This window comes from Pezoporus occidentalis, unplaced genomic scaffold, assembly GCF_034315485.1.
Source record: "Pezoporus occidentalis ecotype Australia unplaced genomic scaffold, CSIRO_AGI_Poc_V1 ctg251, whole genome shotgun sequence".
Classification (NCBI taxonomy): Eukaryota; Metazoa; Chordata; class Aves; order Psittaciformes; family Psittacidae; genus Pezoporus; species Pezoporus occidentalis.
The window spans coordinates 367374-391884 of NW_026914406.1; the positions used below are offsets into that span (position 1 = coordinate 367374).

General features: G+C 43.5%; 1 protein-coding gene across 5 annotated transcripts in view; it reads right to left on the reverse strand.

Annotated features, from left to right (window-relative positions):
* Positions 1-217: 217 nt before the first annotated feature.
* Positions 218-24511, reverse strand: part of MKLN1 (muskelin 1) — a 111467-nt gene continuing 87173 nt past the window's right edge. For all 5 annotated transcript variants that reach the window (XM_062623397.1, XM_062623398.1, XM_062623399.1 and 2 more), the window contains 6 exons: positions 18558-18705; positions 17375-17489; positions 14609-14748; positions 11477-11579; positions 2746-2800; positions 218-532 (listed from right to left, as the gene is read on the reverse strand). In XM_062623397.1, coding sequence (XP_062479381.1) covers positions 411-532; positions 2746-2800; positions 11477-11579; positions 14609-14748; positions 17375-17489; positions 18558-18705 — 683 coding nt within the window. In that variant the 3' untranslated portion in view covers positions 218-410. The remainder of the gene's footprint in view (positions 533-2745; positions 2801-11476; positions 11580-14608; positions 14749-17374; positions 17490-18557; positions 18706-24511) is intronic.

Here is a 24511-nt window from a genome sequence, read left to right on the forward strand (position 1 = left end):
ATGAGCAAAGAACAACCTTCCCCACTTCCTCACAACCCCCCAAATCAAATCCATCATCCTTAATTCCAGACAACCCACAATTTTCCCCTATAGGTAATCACTGCATGATTGGGTTTTATTTTTTATCCTCTTCCCCCCCTCCCAACCTTTTCTTTCAATCTTCCATTTGCTAACTCAAAATCCAAAGTCAGAAAAAATATATATATTTAGTCAGAAGTATGTCAGTTACATTTTATTAACCTACTCCAAGGGAAAAGCTTCAGGGATTCACCATACAAGTATAAAACCCCTTGCAAACACCTAGGGGTTACTATATTACTTCATCCCAGCAGTCAATCAATGCAGTAAAAAAATGAAAATACTGAAAGTGGATGCTTTTCCCCTCTTCCATATGTCCAGTGATTGCTCTGTTACAGCGTGATGAGGTCCACCAGGTTGCCTTTAGGAGGGGTCATGTTGTCTGGAAAGAAGTTGACTAGTGTGTCAAAGAGCTGAGTTCTCTGCGCATACGTGTGGTCGACATCTGAGAATCCTGGAGGAGAAAGAAAAGAGGAAATGAAGTCAGTGCTCACTGCTCCAAATGTGGAATAGGCTGGCTGTCCATGGTGGACAGATGTTCATATATTCATAGAATGGTTTGGGTTGGAAAGGACCATCAGATCATCAAGTTCCAAAGCCCCTGCCATGGGCAGGGACACCTCACACTAAACCATGTCACCCCAAGCCTCTGTCTAACCTGGCCTTGAACACCAACAGGGATGGAGCATTCACCACTTCCCTGGGCAACCCATTCCAGTGCCTCACCACCCTCACAGGAAAGAACTTCTTCCTTACATCTAACCTGAACTTCCCCTGTTTCAGTTTTAACCCATCACCCCTTGTCCTGTCACTACAGTCCCTAATAAAGAGTCCCTCCCCAGCATCTTAGTAGCTCCCTTCAGACACTGGAAGCTGCTCTGAGGTCTCCACGCAGCCTTCTCTCCTCCAGGCTGAACAGCCCCAACTTCCTCAGTCTGTCTCCATACAGGAGGTGCTCCAGCCCTTGATCATCCTCATGGCCTTCTCTGGACTTGCTCCAGCAGTTCCATGTCCTTTTTATGTTGAGGACACCGGGACTGCACACAGTACTACAAGTGGGGTCTCACAAGAGCAGAGTAAAAGGGCAGGATCACCTCCTTCAACCTGTTTGCTGTTTCTACCTCTGCTAACAACCAAGGCCCCCAGCTCTCTGGCCTACTACTATGAGCATAGACACACACACAGACCAGGCCACCCCTAGCCAACGCTGAAATCAAACTATATGAAAAGTAATAAGCAAACGGCTGTCAAGCTCATTGACAGCCCTGAAGAACTGCAGGAAGCAAGAACCCTCAGGAGGCTGCTCTGATGTCCCAGAAAACAAAATCTCTGCAGCTATTTTTATTTGGTGCCTCATTTCTTCTGTCCTCAGGCTTTCCTCATTATCTTCATGACTGTCTCACCTAGAACTGGTCCTCGTCTTGCATGCAGTTCTTCTCTAGACAAGCTCTGCTGACGGCAGGAGCCCCAAATCAGAGCTGCGTCTTGGCACAAGGGTGCTTGCTCTACAAACCCCTTTTGTGAAGTGCTGCCTCTCAAAAGGGGAGGGTTTAGTCTGGAGTATTGCTTATCCAAATCCTCATGCTAAAACCATCAACAGCAAGAACAATAGAGCAGGCTATACAACTATTTCCTCTGCTTTGTATGACTTCCATCAGTGGGATCTCCAAGGAATGCTTATTAATTCAGTGAACTCACTCTTCAGTTAATCAGAGTCAAGCAAGTTAATCAAATCAAGGAGGGCTTGGGGTTTTTTTGGTTGTATTTTAGAAGCACCACTTGATATACGTATCTGTAGAGCCAACCTCTGAACAAAGTGTTGTGTCAAGAAGTAACCCATCTTTCAGAACACTTAAAACTAGGGGAGAAAACAACGTTCCAAAACTTAGGTTTTCTTCCTTTAAGGAATCCATCATATCACATCAACTAAATAAGACCTTCCAAATCACACGAGCTCAGCTGAGCTTCCTCATCCAGCTGGGCTGACAGTGGAGTGGGCTTTTTCCTTCCATCAATTGCTTAGATTGGGAATTGCTGGTTCATTAAAAACTGAAGGCATCCACGCTCCTTAGCAAGAGCTCGGTGACTTGAGAACACATTATAAGACATAAATTATGCTTATAGCCTTCCTATAGCTTGCCCAGGATTAATCTCTCGACTGTTCAGAAGAGTTAACTGGACAGAAGAGTGAAACAAATTGTGGCTTTGGCTCAGAGCTCCTGTTTCCAGCCCTCCACACCACTGTTCTCTGCGCTCTTGACATTCTGCCCACAGAACTAGTTCTGCAAAGAACAGGGTGAACCGAACTGCTCCAGGACCTGCAGTTATCACAGCAAACAGAGCTGTAGCCACGCTGTGACATTCCCAAGTGACAAGACAGGAGGGGCATTATTCTGACCAAAGCTGCTGTTTATTTGGGGGAGGCATCAGTTGTAATAAGAGCCACAAAATGAGCCCAGGAGGCACAGGTTTAAAACCACTGGAGGCAGAGGGGCACTGGGCACTAGTCAGTATAAATACTCTCTCTAATGCCTATGCAGTGGCATTTTGCATTTTCAAACAAAAAAGGGCTGATGTGAACTGTAACATTTGATATGAAAACCAGTCGAAACTAATAGCAATTATCGGAGGGAACACAGTCCAATTCTTCTGATACACAATACTCACCGAGAGTGGTGAAATCCGAGCCAGACTTAAATAACGCTGAGGCAAGAAGCTGAAACTGCAGGAGAGGAGGGACAAAGGAAAAAGTGTTATTAACAGCACACAGGAGAAAAACTAAAAGATTCATAGATGTCAGAGTGGTTTTGGAGTTGCTGAGTTCTCTTTGCACAGTCCTTGGAGCTACTGTGCCATACATGTGAATAACTGCAGCAACTTTCATACGAGCAACACAGTTTGTCACCTTGGCAGAGCAAGCCGGATGGTTTTTCCTAGAATTAAGAGCAGTGTTGAAGCAATGAAAGGTACTTGACTGGGAGCCCTAAAAGCTGGTTTTGCATTTACTCTTTTTTGCCTCTCTGGCAGATACGAGAGAGCAGGATTAAGGTAGAGCCTCTTGCACACACAACCACAACGTGGTACAGCCCCAGCAAGGATTACACAACACAAGAACAGGGTAACTGCTAGAGTGCAGAACCAAGTTCCTGAACACAGAGGAAGCTTTATACGGCCCCAACCTTTCTGAACTGCCAGAGAACTCGTGCCACAATGTCTTTTTAACTAAAGAAACCCCATCATAATAAATACTTTTACTGGTAGCTGGTGCAGTGCAGTGTTTTGACTTTCAGCTCGGGAACAGAGCTGATAACAAGCGATGTTTAGGTTTGGCCAAGGACTTTGTGAGCCTCATGCTCTGCCAGGGAGGAGGGGGAGCCAGGAGGAAGCAGAGACAGGACACCTGACCCAAGCTAGCCAAAGAGGTATTCCATACACACAGCACGTCATGCCCAGGATGTAACTGGGAGGGAGCCGGAAGGGCTGGGGGACTGCAGGGTTGGAGGAGGTATCGGTCGGAGCTTGGTTGGGCCTGGGGGGCGAGTTATCGGTCGGCTGGTGGTGAGATGATGTATTCTCTTCCCTTGTTATTTCCTTTATCATTATTATCATTGGTGGTAGCAGTAGTGATTTGTGTTATACCTTAGTTCCTAAACTGTTCTTATCTCAACCCGTGGGAGTTGCATTCTTTTTGATTCTCCTCTCCGTCCCTCCGAGAGCAGGGGGAGGGCAAGAAAAGGGGGGGAAGTGAGCGAACGAGTTACCTGACTGGGTTTAAACCACGACAACTGGGAACATCAGAATCACAAACAAAACCATTTTAGGTAACGCATTCATAGTTTTATTCTCCTTTCATGTCCTACTGATAGTGAACATGGAATCTTCCTCTGCCTCTGGCTGCTCTTGTCAGTTACCCACATAGAAACAAAGCTTTGTGCTTTGTCATGTTTCCTTCAAGAATTAGAAGATTCCTTAAAGGCTTATAATCTTTTGCCACTTCTGTGCATGTCTTTACAGCACACAGCCCGAAGGAAAGAAGAAGGGGGGGGGGGGAAGAAAACAGAAGAGAAGCAAATATGTTCAGAGAAGGAGTGGGAAGGACAGCCAGGAATTACACAGCCATCGGTTTAATTTCAATTGCAAGACAAAATGGGAACCCAGACAATTTGCAGGCATGTAGGAGTGAGGAAGGTGACAAGTAGCAGCCAATGTGGATTTGGCAACAACAAGTTGTATCACATCAAACTGAGTTCTTCTGCAAGGCAGCAGGCCCTATGGATGGGACCTGGCAATAGACGTTGTACATTTTGACTTTCATAGGACTTCTGATGCTTTTATACGGTATTTAAGACAAATTATCATAGCCTCATCTAGATTAAACTAACAGGGAACAGCAAGTGAGGCAAATGACTTTACTGGTGGTAGGCATCACTGGCTTGACATCAAAATGGAGCCATGAATCACTTGCGCCCCAGGGTCAGCATCACTTTGGGTTTTCAGTGAGAACCTCCTGAACAGAACAGGACACATTCACTGAGTCCACAGACCTCACACCACACTCAGACAGACTGACAGCATGGCAGCAGACAGGCTGCAGACTGCTTCTTTATTTCATCCAGCTTATAAAAACACAGAACCCCAGCCTGGTTTGGGTTGGAAGGGACCTTAAAGCTCATCCAGCTCCAACGCCCGCCACGGGCAGGGACACCTTCCACTAGAGCAGCTTGCTCCAAGCCCCTGTGTCCAACCTGGCCTTCAACACTGCCAGGGATGGGGCAGCCACAGCTTCTCTGGGCACCCTGTGCCAGCGCCTCAGCACCCTCACAGGGAAGAGCTTCTGCCTAAGAGCTCATCTCAGTCTCCCCTCTGGCAGGTTAAAGCCATTCCCTTTGGCCTGTCCCTACAGACCCTTGTCCAAAGCTACAATGATGGCTCAAGGCGCAGTTCACCAGGGCAAAGTGCAAATCACCCTGAACAGGAAAAAACAGCTATACCAAACAGATTGGGGTGCACAGGCTCTGTGAAAACACGTTTAGGAGTTAAAATAGATCAGCATCACCCTATAGCAAAAATGACAAATGCACAGAAAATGCATGCAATGGAGTGGGATCTTCACATAAATTGAGTACTCCTGCTGCTAGGCTTTTAAGTCTTGTCTGCAACAAGGCAACCACTTTTGGATGCTCTCTACCAAGTAGAAATACATAAAGAAAGCACTAGGAAAATAACCAAGTGGTCTGAAACATGAAGCTCTTGTAAAGAAAGTTCAAAGGAGTCAAGGTTGTAGAACCACCACGGAATATCCAAGGAGAAAACTGCAAGAGTCACAAACGCAAAAGGTTGCTACAAAAAGGTAAATCTACACCTAAGTACAAGAAATCCCAAGAATACTTCAGCAAGATCAGTATCAACATGACACCAAGAGAAAACCCAGTGTAAAATAAGGCCAGTGGTGCACCAGAATAAGTCTGCATCTTCTGGAGAGGCTACAACATGCAGGTAATACTGGAGAGGTATTTAAGAACAGGCGAGATAGATACAGGATTGACAAACTGCACAACACGAGTAAGAGGTTGATTAAGTACCCTCTTGAGTGGGAGGTCTGGTTATATGAATCAAAGGGGACTGCAATGCTACACATGTATTTCACCACTAGCCTAACTTGGCTCCGAATCAGCAATGTACTTAACCAGATGCCCAGCATAAATAGCTCAAAAAGTTCCAATAGAACCTGTGGCTAAATCCATGCTGCTCCTGATAGCAAATGCCATGTCCCGGCCATCTTTCCATCCCACACAATTGCCTTACAGGCCTGCTGCCAACTGCCTGGTAGCACATGAAGCTGGCTCCGCTGGGATAAAGCGGATCCACATGCTCCGAGGGGTTCCCTTGCCTCCCCCAGCAACGGGGCAGCCATCCTGCTGTGAACAGAAAGCAAGCCATGCTTGAGGCTGGGGCTCAGGATGCCCAGCTAAGAGAACATATAAGCAGGATTCAGTCAGTAACTCGCTGAACTGAGACCAAAAGTCCCTGGAAAAGCTCTTTTGCCAAGTATTCCAGCCTCATCTGCACAACGCATGATGGATTTTCACGGCTACCAGTTTGCTCCCAGCTGTGTGGGGAAGCAATATCCAGTCTCCTCCTTCATTGATGACACTGCACTCCAGTTAACATTGAGGTTTCTTGTTTTGTTTGTTCTGAAGTTATATTTTATGCATTGTTTCACATTTAAAAAGCTCTTTCTCACACCGAAGTCAAGCACCTAAGTTACAGGCATCAGTTATGGACAGCACTGAGCCTAAGCTGGTTCATTCTGCATTTGCATTACAATGCCAACTAACCCCAGGATGTTCTCTCAAAGGACCCCATCTCTTTTTCCCACACATGGGATGGTTACTGCTTCCTCAAGACCAGGTTTCCCACACAGTGTTCACAGCATATATCCAATGCTTTATTTTTTCCCCTGAAGCTCAAACTCTGCTCTAAAGAAGGAATTCATTTCCTCATCAGGTTTTCCATCATATTAATTGTTATCACAATAGACGCCCTTCAAATCCTGATTAATTTTGGGCCCCCTATTTGAAACAGCCAGAACCTGATTTCTCAACACACCCAGTATTATGCAACAGCTCCTGAATTCACTTGCAAAAACTCTCAAGCAAACCACAGCTCGGATCTCTCCCATCAGGCCCCAGACTGAAAGACCTAATGAACGACCACCTAGGAAAACCCATTTGCTTAACGTCACATAGCAACACCACTACAGAGGACAGAGCAGAAGCATCCAAGTGCTCTGATCACAGCACCACCTGTTTTCTGCTGACAATCCCTCTGCCTCACTGCCTTCATGCATTCCAAATGAAGTCTCCTGTTCAGAAGACAACAGGTCCCTTTTGTTATACAACTAACTTCTCTTTCAGAGCCCAAATGCACCTTCTGAACTGAGGCCAGGGTTCCTTGGAGATACATCTATCTGGATAACTAATATAAGGTTATATTAGTTATATACATATACTAGTTATAGATATCTGGCTAATAGAAAGTTAATGAATATAATCAACCACATTCAGAGAGAGGCCAGATTAAGACATAAGTAATACTAATTCTGGCACTTCCCAAGCTATGGCCTTTGTGTTCCCAACAATACTGTTCTTTTATCAGCTGTGTGCACTTTAAGCTGTTTCTACCTACAGCAAAAAAGCAATTCTGCCATATAGAAGTCTTGGTATATTTGCTGCATGCCTCTGCCAAATGAAATAGTTAAAGGGGAATGAGTAACTCCTGCTTGGGATACCTGGCAGGTTGGATGAATCAGACATAATTACCCCTCTGTAATATACAGCAAGTGCTCAGATCACAGCATAAAACAGTTCCTCAGCTTTGACCAGTTCTGTCGTAGCACAGCTCAAAGCAGCAAAGAGAGGCTCAAATCCTTTGAGGAGGGAGCCATCCCTCGCTGAAGTTGGGAGGGCTGAATGCTGTTTCTGAAAGGCTCCTCGTCTCCAAAACCTCTCCTCCTGCAGCACTCAGCCTCTGAAGCTTTACAAAGAATCACAGCAGGACACAAAGAGGAGAAGCATGCTTTTCTTAGCTCCTTCCTAGAACTACTTTTCCCATTTGGGTTTCAATTTTCCCAGAAATATCAGTCTAATGCAGACTCAAACAATACTTTTGGGCCCCGCTGGCTTTATCTGGCAAATTTATTGGAGACAAGGTCTTAAGAATGGAAAGTATGAAGCAGCCTTGAACAGGGGCCTCCTGCCTCAGTCTACAGGCTAGTCAGGCCTCAAATTGGCCTCCAGGTCCTTGCTCTTTCTCCTACTATATTCCAAGAAAAACATACTGCAAGTTCTGCTTGCAGTCATGGGATTGAGCTTCACCAGGAGCTGAATCTCAATGTACAAACTCATCTTGCTCTCCTTTACATGGTCAGCACTAGCCATTTTTTGTACTATCTTCATTTCTCCTAGAGCCCACTCAGCAGGGTATGTCCAGGAATGATGACTCTAGCGCTCAAGGAACACCATCTATAGCCTTGGAGAGTGGTGAGGCACAGGAACAGGCTGCTCAAGGATGCTGTGAACGCTCCACCCCTGGCAGTGTTCAAGGCCAGACTGGACACAGGGGCTTGGAGCAACCTGCTCTAGTGGAAGGTGGCAGGGGGTTGGAATTGGATGAGCTTTAAGGTCCTTTCCAACCCAAATCCTTTATGATTCTATGATTTCAAGCAGAATCACAGTCAAAGAGAATTTTTGCATTTATGGCAACAGCAGAGGCAGAGTTGGCATAGAGCCTATGGCCACTAAAACATGTACTGCATGATACCCGTTACTTGCAGTCATCTACTTCATTTGGAATAATAAAACCCCCAGAAATAAAACTATAATCCTATTAACATACCTAAAATTCATAACAAAGGAGGAAAAATCTGGGAGTATGTTCCTACTATCAATCATTTGTGCTACTTTAAACAAAATTGGTTACTAACACCAAAGCAAGATTCAAGAACAGCCTGTTTGTTTTCTTTGGCACCCAACTCAAAACAGCTGAAGGGACTTGCCTAACTAAGTTAGAATAAATTCTCTTACAAAGCAAGTCAGCCTTGCCTCAAAGTGCAATTCTGCTTGTAATATAACATTACCCATATACCAGTCCATAAAACATGAAACCACATATACCAGCCTCCAAAAGCACAACAGCATGAAGTCTGGGATAAACCTATTCAACTTGGTCCTTCCCAAGTTTAACAGTTGGCCTAAAGAGAAGGGAAACAACAGGCAGAAACCAATTCCCTTAGGATTTGCCATGCTAAGAAGCCTTACACCATTCCAGCCCTAACTATTCTATGATTCAACAGCTGTAACCAGCCCAGAACAAGCCGATTAGATATACAGCCTTTGATATTAAGACGATCTCAGATATAACTAAAGACAGTGCATGGAGGTGCCTGGGCTGAGATACACAATCAAACTGGTGCTTGAAATTTGATATGGAATCCAAAAAGCCTGCGTCAGTCCTTTGGAAAGCACAAGAGCTATTTGAAGACGTGATGCCAGAGCAAAAAGCCAACTCAATGTGATAACCGGAAGGTAAACTGACGTCAACTGGAAATACACCCAGTCAGTACCAGTGCAGAGGCTGGCTCTGGGCCATATCCCTGCCAGATCTGCTCCAGTGTAAAAAACCTGGGAAGTTAAAGCTCTTGGAACGGCATAATTAAAAATGTTATTAAAAAATGAGCAAGAAAAACAAGACACAAAAAAGCCTCCCGGCAATTGTGACATGGTTTTAGGAGACCACTGGAATGGAAGCTTGAGCGGTACCCTTGATGTGACAGACCAGACAGAAGCTATTGAATTTTGTTTGGATCAGGCACTAAGCCTGCAGAGAAATGATTCACAATATATTCCCTCGGCTGTATTGAGCTACTCATAGGCTACATCATTAATGTGCACAATACTAGTATGCTCTGTGAAAAGGGATAATATGTATTCTATTTCTACATTATATGATAAAACTACTAGTTTCCCTCAAAATCTCAGAGGAGCCCATGCAGTCAGGTAAATTCTTCATTCTTACAAGGTGGCCAAGGTAAATGCTCCACGCTGAGTTGGGTAAATCAAATGTAGAGTATTAAAAGGCTTTCCTGTGCCAGATGTTCACAACGTGGAGTCTTTATGGCAGTGCCTTTGGTTTGCTGGTGACAGCAGGCAGCACAATCTAAAAGGAGAGGAGCTTTCTGATCACACCCCAAATGTTTCCTGTTCAGGCAACAAAAAGGCACAGCAAGCCATGAGACACAAGGTCTCTTTAGGAGTAACTGGCCAAAGAGAGACATGGCTTTCATAGGCTACCAGCACACATTGAGAAAACACAGGAGATCAGAGGACATAGGACATGGCCTTAAGAGTGGGTGAGAGGGAGAAGAAGGGATGAAGAGAGCAGCAGAATGGTTATTTTATGTTAGAGGTTATTACAAGTTCAATTATAAAGAGGAAAGTGTTACCACACTGGGGAGATGGGGCATAATTGGGGCATGCTGCATAGGAGTGATAAAAAAGTACCTCTTTTTCTACCTGAAATAATGCAGGATTGTGTGTCATTTACCTTCCCCACGCTAGAAAGGTCTAGACAGGATGTGAAACTACATGTTCCCCAGAGAAGCTGAGGCTGCCCCATCCCTGGCAGCATTCAAGGCCAGGTTGGGTGGTGCTTGGAGCAAGCTGCTCTAGTGGAAGGTGTCCCTGCCCGTACTGGATGAGCTTCAAGGTCCCTTCATTGTTCTGTGAGTCTATGAACTGAACTGAGAAGCCATTTAACAGAGACCTTACAGGCACAGCACCTGGATATTTTACTGGATTAGATTATTATAAAGACTAACCAGAATTTATGACCAGTGTGATCAGTTCCAAGGTACTGACATGAGTAAATACTTTCTTCTTAATTCCTCCAACCCCACAACTCTACACAGTGCATATGCAAGATGCATTTTCTCCCTCAAAAGGTTTTAGTGTCTGGATGAGGATCATTTCTTTACCTAAAGTAACAATTTAGAACGATCAGATTAAGTGATTTAATGCAGAGACTCAGCATGGAGTAACAGAGCCCATTCCCCTATCACAGCTTTATAGAAGGAACTCTCAAATCACTTCCCGAGTCATTAACACAAGTAGAGAGTCAGAACCATGGTCTCCTCTTCCTCCTCTACCCTGACCATTTGGGCATCTAGTCAGCTGCCCCAAGTTCCATGTGGAAATTCATGGCAGAGTCCAATCAAACCACCTTCTCTGACACTTCTCACTCTTTCTGTAATCCTTTGTGTAAAGCGACGCGCACTGCGGTCAGGGAATCAAAACAGGAAATGGGAACAAATGCCTGGAACAAATAAAAGAACATGCCTACTGGATAATAGAAAGGCAGAGGAAACAAGCTTTGAAGGCTAGAAAGCAATGCATATCCACAATCTGCTTCCAGAAATACTTATCAACTAGAGAAAAAGCCTCTTTTCCTCCCCCAGAGCTATTTAATATTGACAAGCCAAAAGGCAGCGTGAGTTTCTTACTCACTTTCTACTACACAACCAACTACAGACTCATGACATTTCAGAGTTTACATTTCAATCAAAGCTCCCAAAATACACACCAGTACCCTGGAATTAAAACAAAGGCCTAGTTCTTCACTGTTTTGAGTGCAAAAGCTATTTTATCTGGAACTGCAGTTGCAAAAGTGACTGTTTGCTACAGCACTATGATCTTCAGTGCAAAGAAACAGATGATACAACGAAGTGTCACACACCTGTAGAGCTTTTTCAACCTGAATAAAAACCAAGGTTCAAGAGGCCCAAAACTCTCACATGAATTTACTTTTCTTTATAACTAAACCAGGGATCATTCATCATTACCTCTTTTGTTTCCTCAGGGTCTGAGTGATCCACAGTTACATATAAGTCATTCTGCAGGTACTTCAGTGCACTAAGAGGCTCAGTCTGAGCTTTTTCTTCGAACCTGAAAAGAGGAGACAGAAGACTTGAACACAGCCATTTCCTCCAGGACTCCTACTATTTGTACAGAGAGCAAAAGCCATCTAAGAAAACCTTCAGCCCAATATTTCCAAGCAAAACAACTTTAATGGCAGCTTGATCCTGTATTCCCTGAAGAACATGCCTTCCAGACAAGCTGAAATACAGAGGAAGGGCTTTTGGGGAGGTGTACAGGAGTTATAAGGGTGAAGTATCACACTCTTACGAAAAGTATTCGAAGGAGTATGTACAGCAACTTCTTCATTGGTGCTGAGGCACTGGCAGAGGCTGCTCAGAGAAGCTGTGGCTGCTCCATCCCTGGCAGCGTTCAAGGCCAGGTTGGATGGAGCTTGGAGCAAGCTGCTCTAGTGGAAGGTGTCCCTGCCCGTACTGGATGAGCTTCAAGGTCCCTTCCAACCCAAACCAGTCTGGGATTCTATGACTGATACAGAAATATAAACCATTTAGTACAATTTGCTCTCCACAGACAGAGTAAGGTATGAGTAGCACCCCATGTGAGGAGAACAGCTCAGACACAGGCAAGCCTTGAGCACTTCTGTCCCAGGAGTATTTACATTCCTGACCATGCAGAAGCGTAACTGGAAGTACAGGGATGGCGACAGCTCCCTGCTGCTGGCAAACAAGAGAAAAAGGGATGATGTGGGTGAAACCCCCAGATTCAATGAACACTGGGCCTAAATACTCTCACTTTCAGGAAAAGCACATGTACATGGAAATCCTATGCACCAACAGCTTATTTCCTCATTTTCTTTTAATGAACAGAAATTATAACTCCTATGAATTCCCTATGAAGTTAACAGAGCTGAAAGTGATTCTGGATTCATCATCCTCAGTGAGCAGAGCTCCTTCCCTGCAGCTCTGAGGTGGGTGCATAAGCCTGGAAAGGATGAGGTTTAAAATGATCTCTGTTTTTCTCCTATCACCTATCTGCTGAGTGCAGTATCACACTGTCATCCTCTGAATCATCAATACACAGAATTAAACCTTTCCACGAAAACAGCTCAGACACTTTCAGACTGCAGAAATGAGGACCCTAAAAACCGCATTCTCAGTTACTTAACTGCCTTGCATCAAGTGCATTATAGAAACACAAGGTATTTTATACATAATATATTTCAGTTACCTGTAAGAGGTTGTAGCTTGTCAAACTGAAGAAAAAGTCACACTGAATAGAGTTAATCATGTTACGTTTTCATCTGGGTCATCTACTTGGTTGTTTATAATGCAGTGGACATTTGTAGCCCAAATTTGGTACCACCTAAAGATGCAAGTGCATTTAGGCAGTGCACAAAGACTATGCCTATTACTTGATGTACATGACATTTTGGTAGTTAAATATTCACATAGATTTTCTTAGATGTTATCACCACGATCCAGAGAGCTGAAGTAGCTTAAACAAAGGGACCCACTGACACCTCACTGCTCTTCTTCACTATGGCTTGACTGCTATAAACAAGTTAATAGGCCAAACAGGGCTCCAGCAAATACAGTGGATTTGCAAGTCAAGTACCTGTTCTGGCACCTAGAGCTTGAGGGAATGCAGATAATGGGCAGCCAAGTGACTCTACAGCAGTTCAGCTCCAGCCCTGCCAGGCACATGAACTCCATCAAAGCACCCATCATACCAGCCCCTGGGCTGGTCGTGTCTGGCTCCCTCCTATGGACCCCAATAAAAGGGAGTATGGTGCATAAACCCCAAACTTCTGCCAGATAACATGCAGCAACATCTCCTTTCAGTGCAACTTAAGGAAGTAATAACTAAGTCATCCAGAGCTGTCTCTGGAGGCTGTACAGCTGAATATGTATACAACCATATGTGGTTTAATAAACCTCCCAGATTACTGAGACAGACCTTCATTCATTCCTGTAGGTATTCTCATCTACTGCATGGCTAATCTGCAAAAGGCCTCATCAAGCCACAGTGATTGTGAGTTAGGTAAAGCAATTTGCTTGCTGCCTCAGAAGTAAAATATCATCAGTGAAAGCTAACCTCCAACACTTGGCAGAACCCGATAACAAAGTATTCTCACCAAGAATGGAGAAAGAGCTATTTACTGCCTTCAAATCATTTGCTGGGTCTTGAAAGGCTGGCTGACTGCTGCAATTTCTTGCCTAATGCAACACCAGAAGTTTGATTTTAAAAAGCTGTTGCCCTAAATAGCAAATATAAGGCAGCTCTGAAGCAGCCACAGTACAGGAAGCGTCACAGCGTAGCTGAATTCCGCATAAGTGAGATCTTTCAAGTGATTCTGAATGAGAAACTCTGATGACCTCACCATGGTTGAGTCTCAGATGTGCAAAGGCATCCAGCCCCCAGACTTCATTAGCATCCTTGCGAGCTGTTACTATCTCCTAGCACAGTGTTTCAGAAACACATTCCATTTCCTTGGGAGGTGACAGCACCAAAACACATGTTGATGAGCAGCAGAGTGAAAAGGGAATCTAAAAATTCCCCCATGACTCCCCACACAATACCCAGATTTTTCTAGTTTTAGAATAACATAGTAACACCAGAATGAAGTTCATCTTGTAGCTCAGCCATACCCCACTGCTTTTTATTATCATAGAATGGTTTGGGTTGGAAGGGACCTTAAAGCTCACCCAGCTCCAACCCCTGCCACAGGCAGGGACACCTTCCACTAGAGCAGCTTGCTCCAAGCCCCTGTGTCCAACCTGGCCTTGAACACTGCCAGGGATGGGGCAGCCACAGCTTCTCTGGGCACCCTGTGCCAGCGCCTCAGCACCCTCACAGGGAAGAGCTTCTGCCTAAGAGCTCATCTCAGTCTCCCCTCTGGCAGGTTAAAGCCATTCCTCCTTGTCCTATTACTAAACTTAGGTTTTTAACAAAAAAGAATCAAGAAATCTGCAGACCATTATATAACCATCAAAGGGATATTTCTCAAAGCCATTTACAAGACATTCAGGTTTTAGTAACTTTAAAAAAAAACAGACATTTTTGAAAAGAAAAGTGCAAACCCCCTTTTGTTTCTGTACCTGTGCTTCCTTATGAGGTATTTGCAGTGTCTTAGCAGGTATTCTTTTGAAGGTCGACAGAGCTTCAGAGACCAGAAGTCATCTAATCTCATCTTTGGAGAGCAGGACTTGCCAGGATTCCCTCCAAACAAGTAATGAACCTAAGCAAATGAGAAGCAGAGCAAAAAAAGTTGACTGACTGTGTACATCAAAGGCTATTTACTATGTCAGCATCTTCGGAGAGGTTTATTCTGGAGGGAGATAACTCTGCTGTGCAGACAAGCTGTTCCATCTTACTATTAGCCTTACTTTGTCCCTTAGGAGATGAAGAAACTTCTCTTAAACTGCTTACATCTTAAGATAATAAAACAGCTGCACTGCTAAAACCTCCCTCTAGCAGATTCCTGAGGTATTTACAAACAAACATCCCCAAACCATTTCAGCTCTTTCTTTAGGAAAAACCTATGAGCATGATAAACCCTTCAGCACGTAAGATAGGAGTAGAAAAGAAGGATCTGAGCCAACTCTTTTTGCCCCATTCAAAATCCTAGATGCAAACAATACTCAAACTGATGGATTACCAACCTTTTCTCCAATCTTGTCCTCAAAGACCCCAATTTCTCATTGTCACCAAAGAGGGTAAATAAAGAACCTGTATTAAGCCTGTCTTTCATTTGGGGATAAGCAGATTACACCCCTATAGTGTGAAAGGACTCCAGCAATCACACATCTTCTTTGAAAAAGAAACATTTCCATGCTTGTTAGGAAAGCTCAGATAAAAGGGACTTTGCAGACTAATGCTCTGGCTCCCATCAGAGAACTGCTGGTGAAGCTGTACTACTGAAGTACCATAGCTCAGATGAGCAGTGAAGACCATTATCTTCCCCAAAGACAAGGGTCACTGATAAAGTGAGTGGGAAGTACTACAGATGCTCAAAGTGACATGATGTTGGGAGATGACTAACAGGCCTATGTACCAAAGTGTCCCATAAACTCTACAGAGCCTTAGTTTGACTTGCAGAGAGTACTCCCATGGTCCCTAGAAGGGCAGATTTGCCTCATCTCAATACAGCAGCCTTGCTACAAGATGCCAAACACATGACCTGAGCACAAAGGAAACAGTCACCTGAATACACAGTAAATCAAAAAGACAAAATGTAATGTTAAGAACAACTCAGGATGAAAACACCAATCTTATCTAGAATTAGAAGTCACAACCATTACTGTGACTGCCTTCAGAAAAGGTTCTAGCAATGCTGAGATGCCAAACATGGAAACATTAAATATATCTTTACCCCAAATTCATTCTGCATTCACAGTAGCTCAAATGAAGCGCTCTAACACTCTTCCAGTAGTTTCAGGACACACCACCTTTGAAACGCAAGGCTAGACTTATGGGAGAGGCACATCTCAAGTGGAAGTGTTGAAAAAGGACTGTTTATTCATTCACCTTTTCCCCTTCACATCATTTGGTATTTCAAACTCTGAACTGTTGATACGAAACATGCCACAGGGGTCTTCAAATAGTGAGGGGGCTCAAGAAGTCCAAGAGGCTACCTTTCTCCACAGCTTTAAAAATAAGCACTCCAACCAATGTATTCTACATCCCATTGATGTAGGCTCTCCTTATTTATATCAGAGAAGTTGAGAAAGGTCATTGGAACAGAGGTTTCTAAAAATAAGGCTCTTCAAAACAAGCACATCAAACAGCTCTTCAGATAAAGCTGGGCAACTGCCATGATTTAGCAACCTTCACAGTAACTTACAAAATACTATTCTCAATCTCATAGTACCTTAGGGGTGGACTTGGCAGTGCTGGGGTAACGGTTGGACTTGATGATCTTAAAGGTCTTCTCCAACTGAGTTGATTCTATTCTATTCTTACACTTAGAAGTAAGCCATTAAAGGCAGAACAGTATTTACAGTCTATCATTGTGAAGACAACAAACAATACGACTTCTCCATACAGGAGCACCTAATCCTTCTTAAAAGCCCCTTTACCCCCTTGGGCTAGTTGGGTTTCCCAAAGTTGATGAACATCCCATGAAATGATAAGACTACAATATACTTGTCTTTTTCAATTCAGAGGTTAGGAAAAGGTTTCTTTCAATTGCAAAATATCTGTGACAGATTAAGTAAATGTGTCACAGTAAAATGAATTCATAGATTAATACAATTCTGGTACCTAATCCATGGGGTTTTCCTTTATTTTGGTTAACATGCACAAAGCCCTAAGTTTACTGAGCGCTCATGTACCCTATAAACCATTTTAAATCAATCTAAGCATGAACGTGTCCATTCAAGTCAGACAGTGCTAAAGAACAGTTTGCAGTACTTGCTGCTGATGTGCAGGGCAAAGAAAAGCACCTCTGGCAGAGCAGTTTGTTAACAGTGATTAGTTCCTTCAAAGAGAGTTTCTCCTAGAAACATAGGTAACTATTTGTGACCTTTTAGTCACCAACAGGTTGTGACATTAAGTCCCTGAGGATAAAGAAGGAAGCTTCAATTAAGAACAGATAAGAGCTAGCTGCCTGACAACTTTATAAAGGTTTAGTATACCCCATTGTCTGCATGTTTACTTCATGTAGGACCTATCATGGTTACTTCACATTGACACAAGTAGCTTAGCACCCGATTGCAAAAGATTAGAGTAAGTTAAAGGACAGGCACCCTCCACATTAACACTATACAAGAAGCTATATTCATCGTACCACCTTTGAAGAAGAAACTACATTTCAAGAGTAATAAGACTTTTAAACACTGTATATGTAAACTGGACCCTCATACCTTGTGCAACTCATCGTACACCAGTTGATGGGCAAACCTTGGGCAGGGCTCCTCTTCCTGAAGGCTTTTACCTGGATTCTCTTTTGCTGCTTGGTCATTCTTATAGACACAAGACCTGAAATAAAAGGCAGGAAGCAATGATTAGCAGTACCTGCAGGAAGCAGAAAAAGTTACTAAAAGACTTTAAGGTACAAATGATGTCAACTTGAACTGCCTGACATGTAACACCAAAGATTTTCTTGTCTATATATTGTCCTCTACATAGAGGACAATAGGGAACTGCATCCCTATAGTTAACACTACAAAAAACCCCATCCAACAAGCAGAGAAGGTCATCTTGGCCGAACATAATCCTCAATCACAAGCCAAACAGGAAAACAATTCCAGAAAACTCTGTGTCATGAGCTTTAGAGGTATCTTTAGATGTTGCACGATTTGCCAACAGAATTATCAGCATGAAGTATTTCTCATTATGGAGAATACCATCTTGGACACAGCAGTATGGGCCACAGACGGGAGCAAAGCTAACATTTCCAGCACTGATTTAAGCAGAATGAAGTTGTAACTGAAAACCCATTTTTATAAGCAACATTCACACCTTTCAAAGTGATTGCCCCCGCACTAAGAGAGACCCTGAATGCAAAAACGTTGCCAGCTCTGGAAAGGGACAATGGGAACCAGCTGCCAAATACAATACAGGAAATGGATATGGAAATATTTTCTCAGACTACTGGATCTAGTAGCTACCTGAAGTACCCTGATGCAGCATGGAAAGAGCTGGTAGATCTTGCATGAAGACTTCACCACCACTGTTCATGCAGCAGTTTCCTCCTACCATGCAGGCTATTAACAAGCTCAGTTTGACTGCATTTGCTGCACTGATGATGAATCCTGGCTTTTAAGACTTCGTAGAGGAAAAGCTCCTTATATTGGCTCACTTCCCCTCATCCCTCCACCTGCCTCCAATAAAGAAGTTCCTATGATGATGTCTCTCCCTCATGCGGCTTACTGCTATGGCATCTCTAAAGATCATGGGGAAAACAAGGTGCCTCAAGGGAACTCTGTTGTCTTCAACATTACCACCCCATGGCTCTAAGAGGCTGTGGATTACCTGGAAGACAGGATTGCTTTCTAAAGGAAGTCAGCACTGATGTTAGAAATAGCACCCCTTTCATCAACTTACCAGCTGTTCCTCACAATGTCATAAATCCAGAAGGAGTTCCTTACATTCTCTTCCCGCTTCTCCTTGTCTTTACTGAGCCCTGACAAGACATGGATTTCATTCAGTTCTGGATCAATGGTAGCCCTTTGAGTGAAACCTGTCATTGGAACTGACAAAAGAAAAGAGAAGTTACACACTGAAAACAATGGAGAATACTGTGAAGGTGCTGAGGCACTGGCACAGCGCCCAGAGAAGTTGTGGCTGCTCCATAGAATCATAGAACAGTTAGGGTTGGAAAGGACCTTAAGATCATCTAGTTCCAACCCCCTGCCATGGGCAGGGACACCTCACACTAAACCATCTCACTCAAGGCTTCATCCAACCTGGCCTTGAAGTGTTCCAAGTGCCATTCCTGGCAGTGTTCAAGGCCAGGTTGGACACAGGGGCTTGGAGCAAGCTGCTCTAGTGGAAGGTGTCCCTGCCCGTGGCAGGGGTTGGAACTGGATGAGCTTTAAGGTCCCTTCCAACCCATGCTCAGAGGCATGCAGAAGTCACCACGTAACCAACTTCCTTCTTGCACATGCCCTCTAAGGCAGGGTGAGAGGGATAAGAGGAAGAAAAATCATCCAGAGGCTTTCTTCCCCGTTAACGACAAGTCCAGTGCAAAATCTCTTGTTCCCTTCCCACCCGTGACTTCTGGAAGCACAAAAACCCTTCTGAAAGTTGCTATTTCCTTCGGAAAGGTACAGCTAGAGCTATGTGGGAGACTACCAGCTCAGGATTAAACTGCCTGAAGATAGAGCTACATGACCCATGCAGATGTAAACAGAGTGACTTTGTTCTTGTCTCATCTGTAAAAGGAAGCATTGATTCCAAAAAGCTTAATTGGAAAAGCTGGGAAACTCAACAAAATTCCAGATGAACTCAAGATTCCATGGCTCCCATTGCTTCCTTTAGGACGAAGATGTCAAGGAGTGGGTTGTTTTTCTTTTGTACTTTCTGAATAGTTGTGGTACAATTACCCAGCTCTTCTTCTGCTCCACCTTCAGCTTTAGAAATGTGGTGAAATCCTCAGGGTTCTAACAGTTTTCATCATAATTCCCCGAAAAAAAAAGTCAGCAAATTTGTTTGGCAAATCCTTTTTGTTTGTTGTCTAATTCCCCATTTCCTGTTTCCCTAGGCAACCATCCTTCCAAAATGGATTTGTGAAGGGCACGTGATCCTTGTTTACAGATCCTGTTTGTCTCATTCCTCTTTCTGGGTCAGTTGACAAAGGCTGGTGAAGGTTCTTGGCCTTCGCTCAAGATTTTGGCATGAAAAATGCTCACAACTCTTGTATTTTGCAAATTCTCCCCTGCAATTAGTTGTAAATTGCACACAGAGCCCAGAAAACAAGCTCTAATAAACTGATAATATTGCTGTTTAAGAACACACTAAATGGTATTTTTCCCAGCCTGTTCGACGATAGGTTTTGGTTTCATACTTCTCATTGGATAGGCCAAGCATCAGTTAAAAGAATTCAGAGCAAGATTTGGTTTTCTCTACTTCAAGCCCCTACTGAAATGTTTAACACAGCCAAAAAAAACAACCTATTTCTTGAAGAAAAACGCTTAATTCTTACATAAACTTCAATAAGAAGTGAAATCTATTGGCATAATTCATTCTTGAAGTCCCATCAACAAAATCCTTGCTTATGGTTCTATGGCAAAGCAAGAGGAAGAGCTTTTGGAGCCCTCATCAGCTTAAACCTGCTTATCTCAACCTCCAATTCTGCCATGAGGTTTCAAAGGAAAATTAAGCTGGTTTATAAGCAAATGGGTGGCAGAGCAGAGGAAAGAACAGGGAACAAAACGCTGGTACAACTACATACCGTGTTTTACCTGGAAAGCACAAAGAAGTGTTTTAGTAAGACTAATAAAAACTGCCAAAGTTACCCAAATAAGGAAATAAAGAGTAAAAAGGGACTTAAAGATTAAATATAAAGACAATTATAGATCATATATTGTTAATTTTTTGAAGAGCACCATGTTATATGCTTGCTTTCACTGCATTGACCCTGAAGGATTAAATTCAAGGCTGATTTGAGACAGTTCTGGCAGGAGAACCATCTGAATTTGAGCAGCAGTGCTAATGTACATGGCAAATGTCTTTGCAACCTATCTGCTGCTTTGAACAGTGGAGAGCATGCAACGTTTTTAGAGAAAAGCATGAAACCTTCACAGCATTAACACCTGAGGCTTATAGTTGTTATAACCATGAGCAATATGGTTGCTATATTAATGCTGATATAGAAAGAGTATGAAACTTGTCTATGGAATTCCATCCCCATGTTGTTAAATAAATGAATTTTGTATCTAGTTTATTCTGGACTTCCTGAAGCTGAAATGATTATTTCAGGAATGAAGGAGGGAAAAGCCACTAAAGTTCAGTGCCTCTTTTCTTGTTTACTCTTGGTAGTAAGGATAGGGTTTATCCACAGCAGCTGCAATCAAAACCAAATCCAAGCCAAGCCACTTCAGGCTTCCCTCAGTTGTAAATCAATGTCTTCTTGAGACTGTTTGAAATGCAGAAAGGTTAAAAAAAAAGGGTATATCAGAAAATATGTTATCCCTACATTTAGTAGAGCTTAAGATGAGGAGCAACTTCCACAAACTCTTTGATCTATCTAAGCAACAGTGTAGAAAATGTATTTAAGTAGTGCCTTGGGCTAGAGACAAAGTTGACATCTAGTCTTTTGCAGAGAATTGTGTAAGTTAGATGTAATATGATTAAACAAAACACAACAGAACACAGATTTGGTTTAAAAGTCCCTGAAAATAAACAGAAACTAAGGCAAGCTCCTACACAGTAAGCAGGAAATGGTGGGATATTTTAAACACAACAGAAACATCCAAAAGCCGTTTGCCAAGGAAGTCTGATCCTTGACAGAGCAACAGAGCTGCATAAATCATGACTTACAAATCCTTCCACTAGGGGGTAAGACAGCCTCACGATCTGCAAGTGCCGCGGATTTGCAGTAACTGCTGGATGTAATCCAAGTGACTGTGGTCAGCACATTAGAGAGGGACACGGGCTGTAAACCTGAGAAAAGCACTTGTGATATTTAGGTAACAAAATGTACGTTGGGAAGGAAATTCAATTCTGCATAGGAGATAAAGCTGTGACAGCAGCCGATTGCTTAGGATTTACGTTTTAAAGACTTAAGAGTACAAAGTCATAAACAACAAGGGGTAAGAATCGGACATTAAAGCAGTGTGCTGCAAAGAATTGATTCGCAGTGCAGTGTAGTAGATCCGATGGGGGCATGAAGTGGTAAAAGTGGCTCCATAGAAGTCCCTCACTCTTCTGCTTCTTAACATTAATGTAAGTCAGCTTTGGAGCTTATCTCCAGAGATTTCACACCTTTCAAAGTGTGCCTCAGGGCCCGGGATTGCTCAGGTCAGCTTGAAGGACATAAAGCAGCGAGTAAGGACTCAGCCCTGGTTGTTTTGAACACAGCACTGGCCTGTCGCTATGCGATATTAACTTGGCTCCTGTGACAATACATTACTGATTGAAAAGCTGTAGAGGGAAATTCCTAAAAGCAATAAAATCCCCAAAAGCCTACTAGATGGGGAATGCGTTTCCTATGCCATTACTTTTTGCCACTGTAATCTCATCAACCAGCCCAGGGTAGGAGCGCAGGAACTAGCTGGAAATAAGAGGTCTGAATCCGCCCTCCAGAACTTCACATTTTCATTTATCTTTACACAGCAAAAGTGAAGAGCTCACAGCCTCGATACGTGAAAACAATATTTAACTCAAGCCATACAGGCCTTGAGTTAGCAGCCAGTTACATAAACAAGGAATAACCCCTGAGAAAGCTTTGATAAGGTGCTGTGTAACCCTGTACAATGTAATTCCCATTTAACTATAATGCATGGGAAAAGTTTTCCTACAGAAGTGACACCAAACCATGAAACAGATACATTCCCACCACCACCATCCCTCCTCTGAGGCATTTATTGGATTCTAGTGATCATTCAGCAAGCTGAATGTTTTCTGGCTGCTTCTATGTGCAAACACAGTTGTTTCAAAGCACAGTGTTGGCTGCTGCTTGTATCCAAGCAGGAAAACAGAGGCAGAGCTTGCAAAGCAGTAAATCCAAGTTCACAGATATGATTCTCATCACACTAGGCAGAAGTTTGGGAATTACATCTCACCTCTCCCCTTTGAGGGGATACCAGAGCATCTTTTTAAACATGCTTTGAAGCACAGCACTGGCAAAACAATGATACAGCACTTGCAGTCTACAGCCCACTTCTGAAGGCTTCGTGAAGGATCAAGAGGAGCAATTTTACTGACAGCCCTTCAGTGCCACCTAAGTTATGAAACCCTCGGAACATGTTACTACCTGCAAATCAATTGCATTGGGATTAGCATCCTTCTTCCTTGTGATTAGAAAACAGGAAGAAGCTCCACCACTTGGATATTGATGCTCACCAGAACTTGGCACCTCCCCCTTAAATTCACTTTTAAAAAGCAGCAGGGCAGCAAACTACTCCATACCACAACTAATAACCCATAGAAAACTGAAGCAGCACCCCCCCTGAACTTTAATGGAGCAAACCTGGATGAGTGAGTGATAGCACACAGGGCAGCTGTCACATTGAAAAAGCAACAACCCCATGTCCAATGCTCAGCTGTCTCCTGAGCAACATGAGATTTTGGAAACAACAGGTCAGCTAGTGAATCTGGGTGGAATTCTTCTGCTGCTGCACCATCTCTGTAAAGCATCTTTAGGATGGGGTGGCTGCCTGCCCTCCTCCTCACCTTCGCAGTTAGAGGAAAGCATGTTAGGTTTGGTTCACATGAAGAGTACATAAGGGCCCTCACAAAACTAAGTGCTTCCATAGCGAGAGACACGGTAGCTAGTGGCAAGTTAGAACCTGAACTGAACAAGAGCAAAACATGTCAGGTGTCACAAAGAGATGATCAAAATGGGATATTCAGACTGCTGGTCTGAGATGGATCCTGGCCATGCTGAGCTGGGCTATCCATCTCCTTTGATTCATGTGTTTCTGCCTTAGTCTAGGTTTGGCTCAGCATTTCCTGGGCTGGGCTGTGTCGCCTCTGTCCGTGGTACTTATCAATGAAACCTCCCCTCTGCCAGGGCCACACACAGAATCACAGAATCTGCATCCCAAATGAGCACATTCCCCAGGAAGAGACATGGGACCTTCACCAGTAGCTAGAATACAATGCCATTTGTCCATAGGGCCTACTTCACCTTAAATAGGAGCCACAAGAATGTTTAAGGCTTGTTTTCATTTGAAGAGAATCGATGCCAAAGGATGTAAGGTGATCGTGATTCCCTTAGAGCTTTTAAAGAACTGATTATTTTTTTCCTCATGAAATTGCATTCTACCATGCAATAGGTAACTCTCCCTCTGACCAACAGCTCTAACACATCACTTGAGTCATAAAAGGATTATCACAGGAACCTTGACCAACCACAAGAGTTCCCGTTAGTTCCTGCAGACCACGATTTAGTCATGGGTTGTGTGCTAAGCAAGTCATGCAAGCTGGCAGTATAGCTGAAGTCATCTGATCATAGAATCATTAAGGGTTAGGGCTGGAAGGGACCTTGAAACTTGCCCAGTTCCAACCCCCTGCCATGGGCAGGGACACCTTCCACTAGAGCAGCTCTAAGCCCCATCCAGCCTGGCCTTGAACACTGCCAGGGACGGGGGGCATACTGATACTGGTGGCATCTCCAGACCACGTGTATGCTTCAGAGATACACTCTCTCTGATATACATAAGCACGGTTTAGTTTTCTTCTTGTTGTTGTTTGTGTGTTACTGTTTGTTGGGTTTGGGGTTTAAGTAACTAAAAGTATACAACTGCTTTAAAAGGGTATGTCCATCAGTGTATGCATTTCCTCCCGCCCTCCAACCACAGGTACTACACTTCCTCCAATTTGTACCACTACCG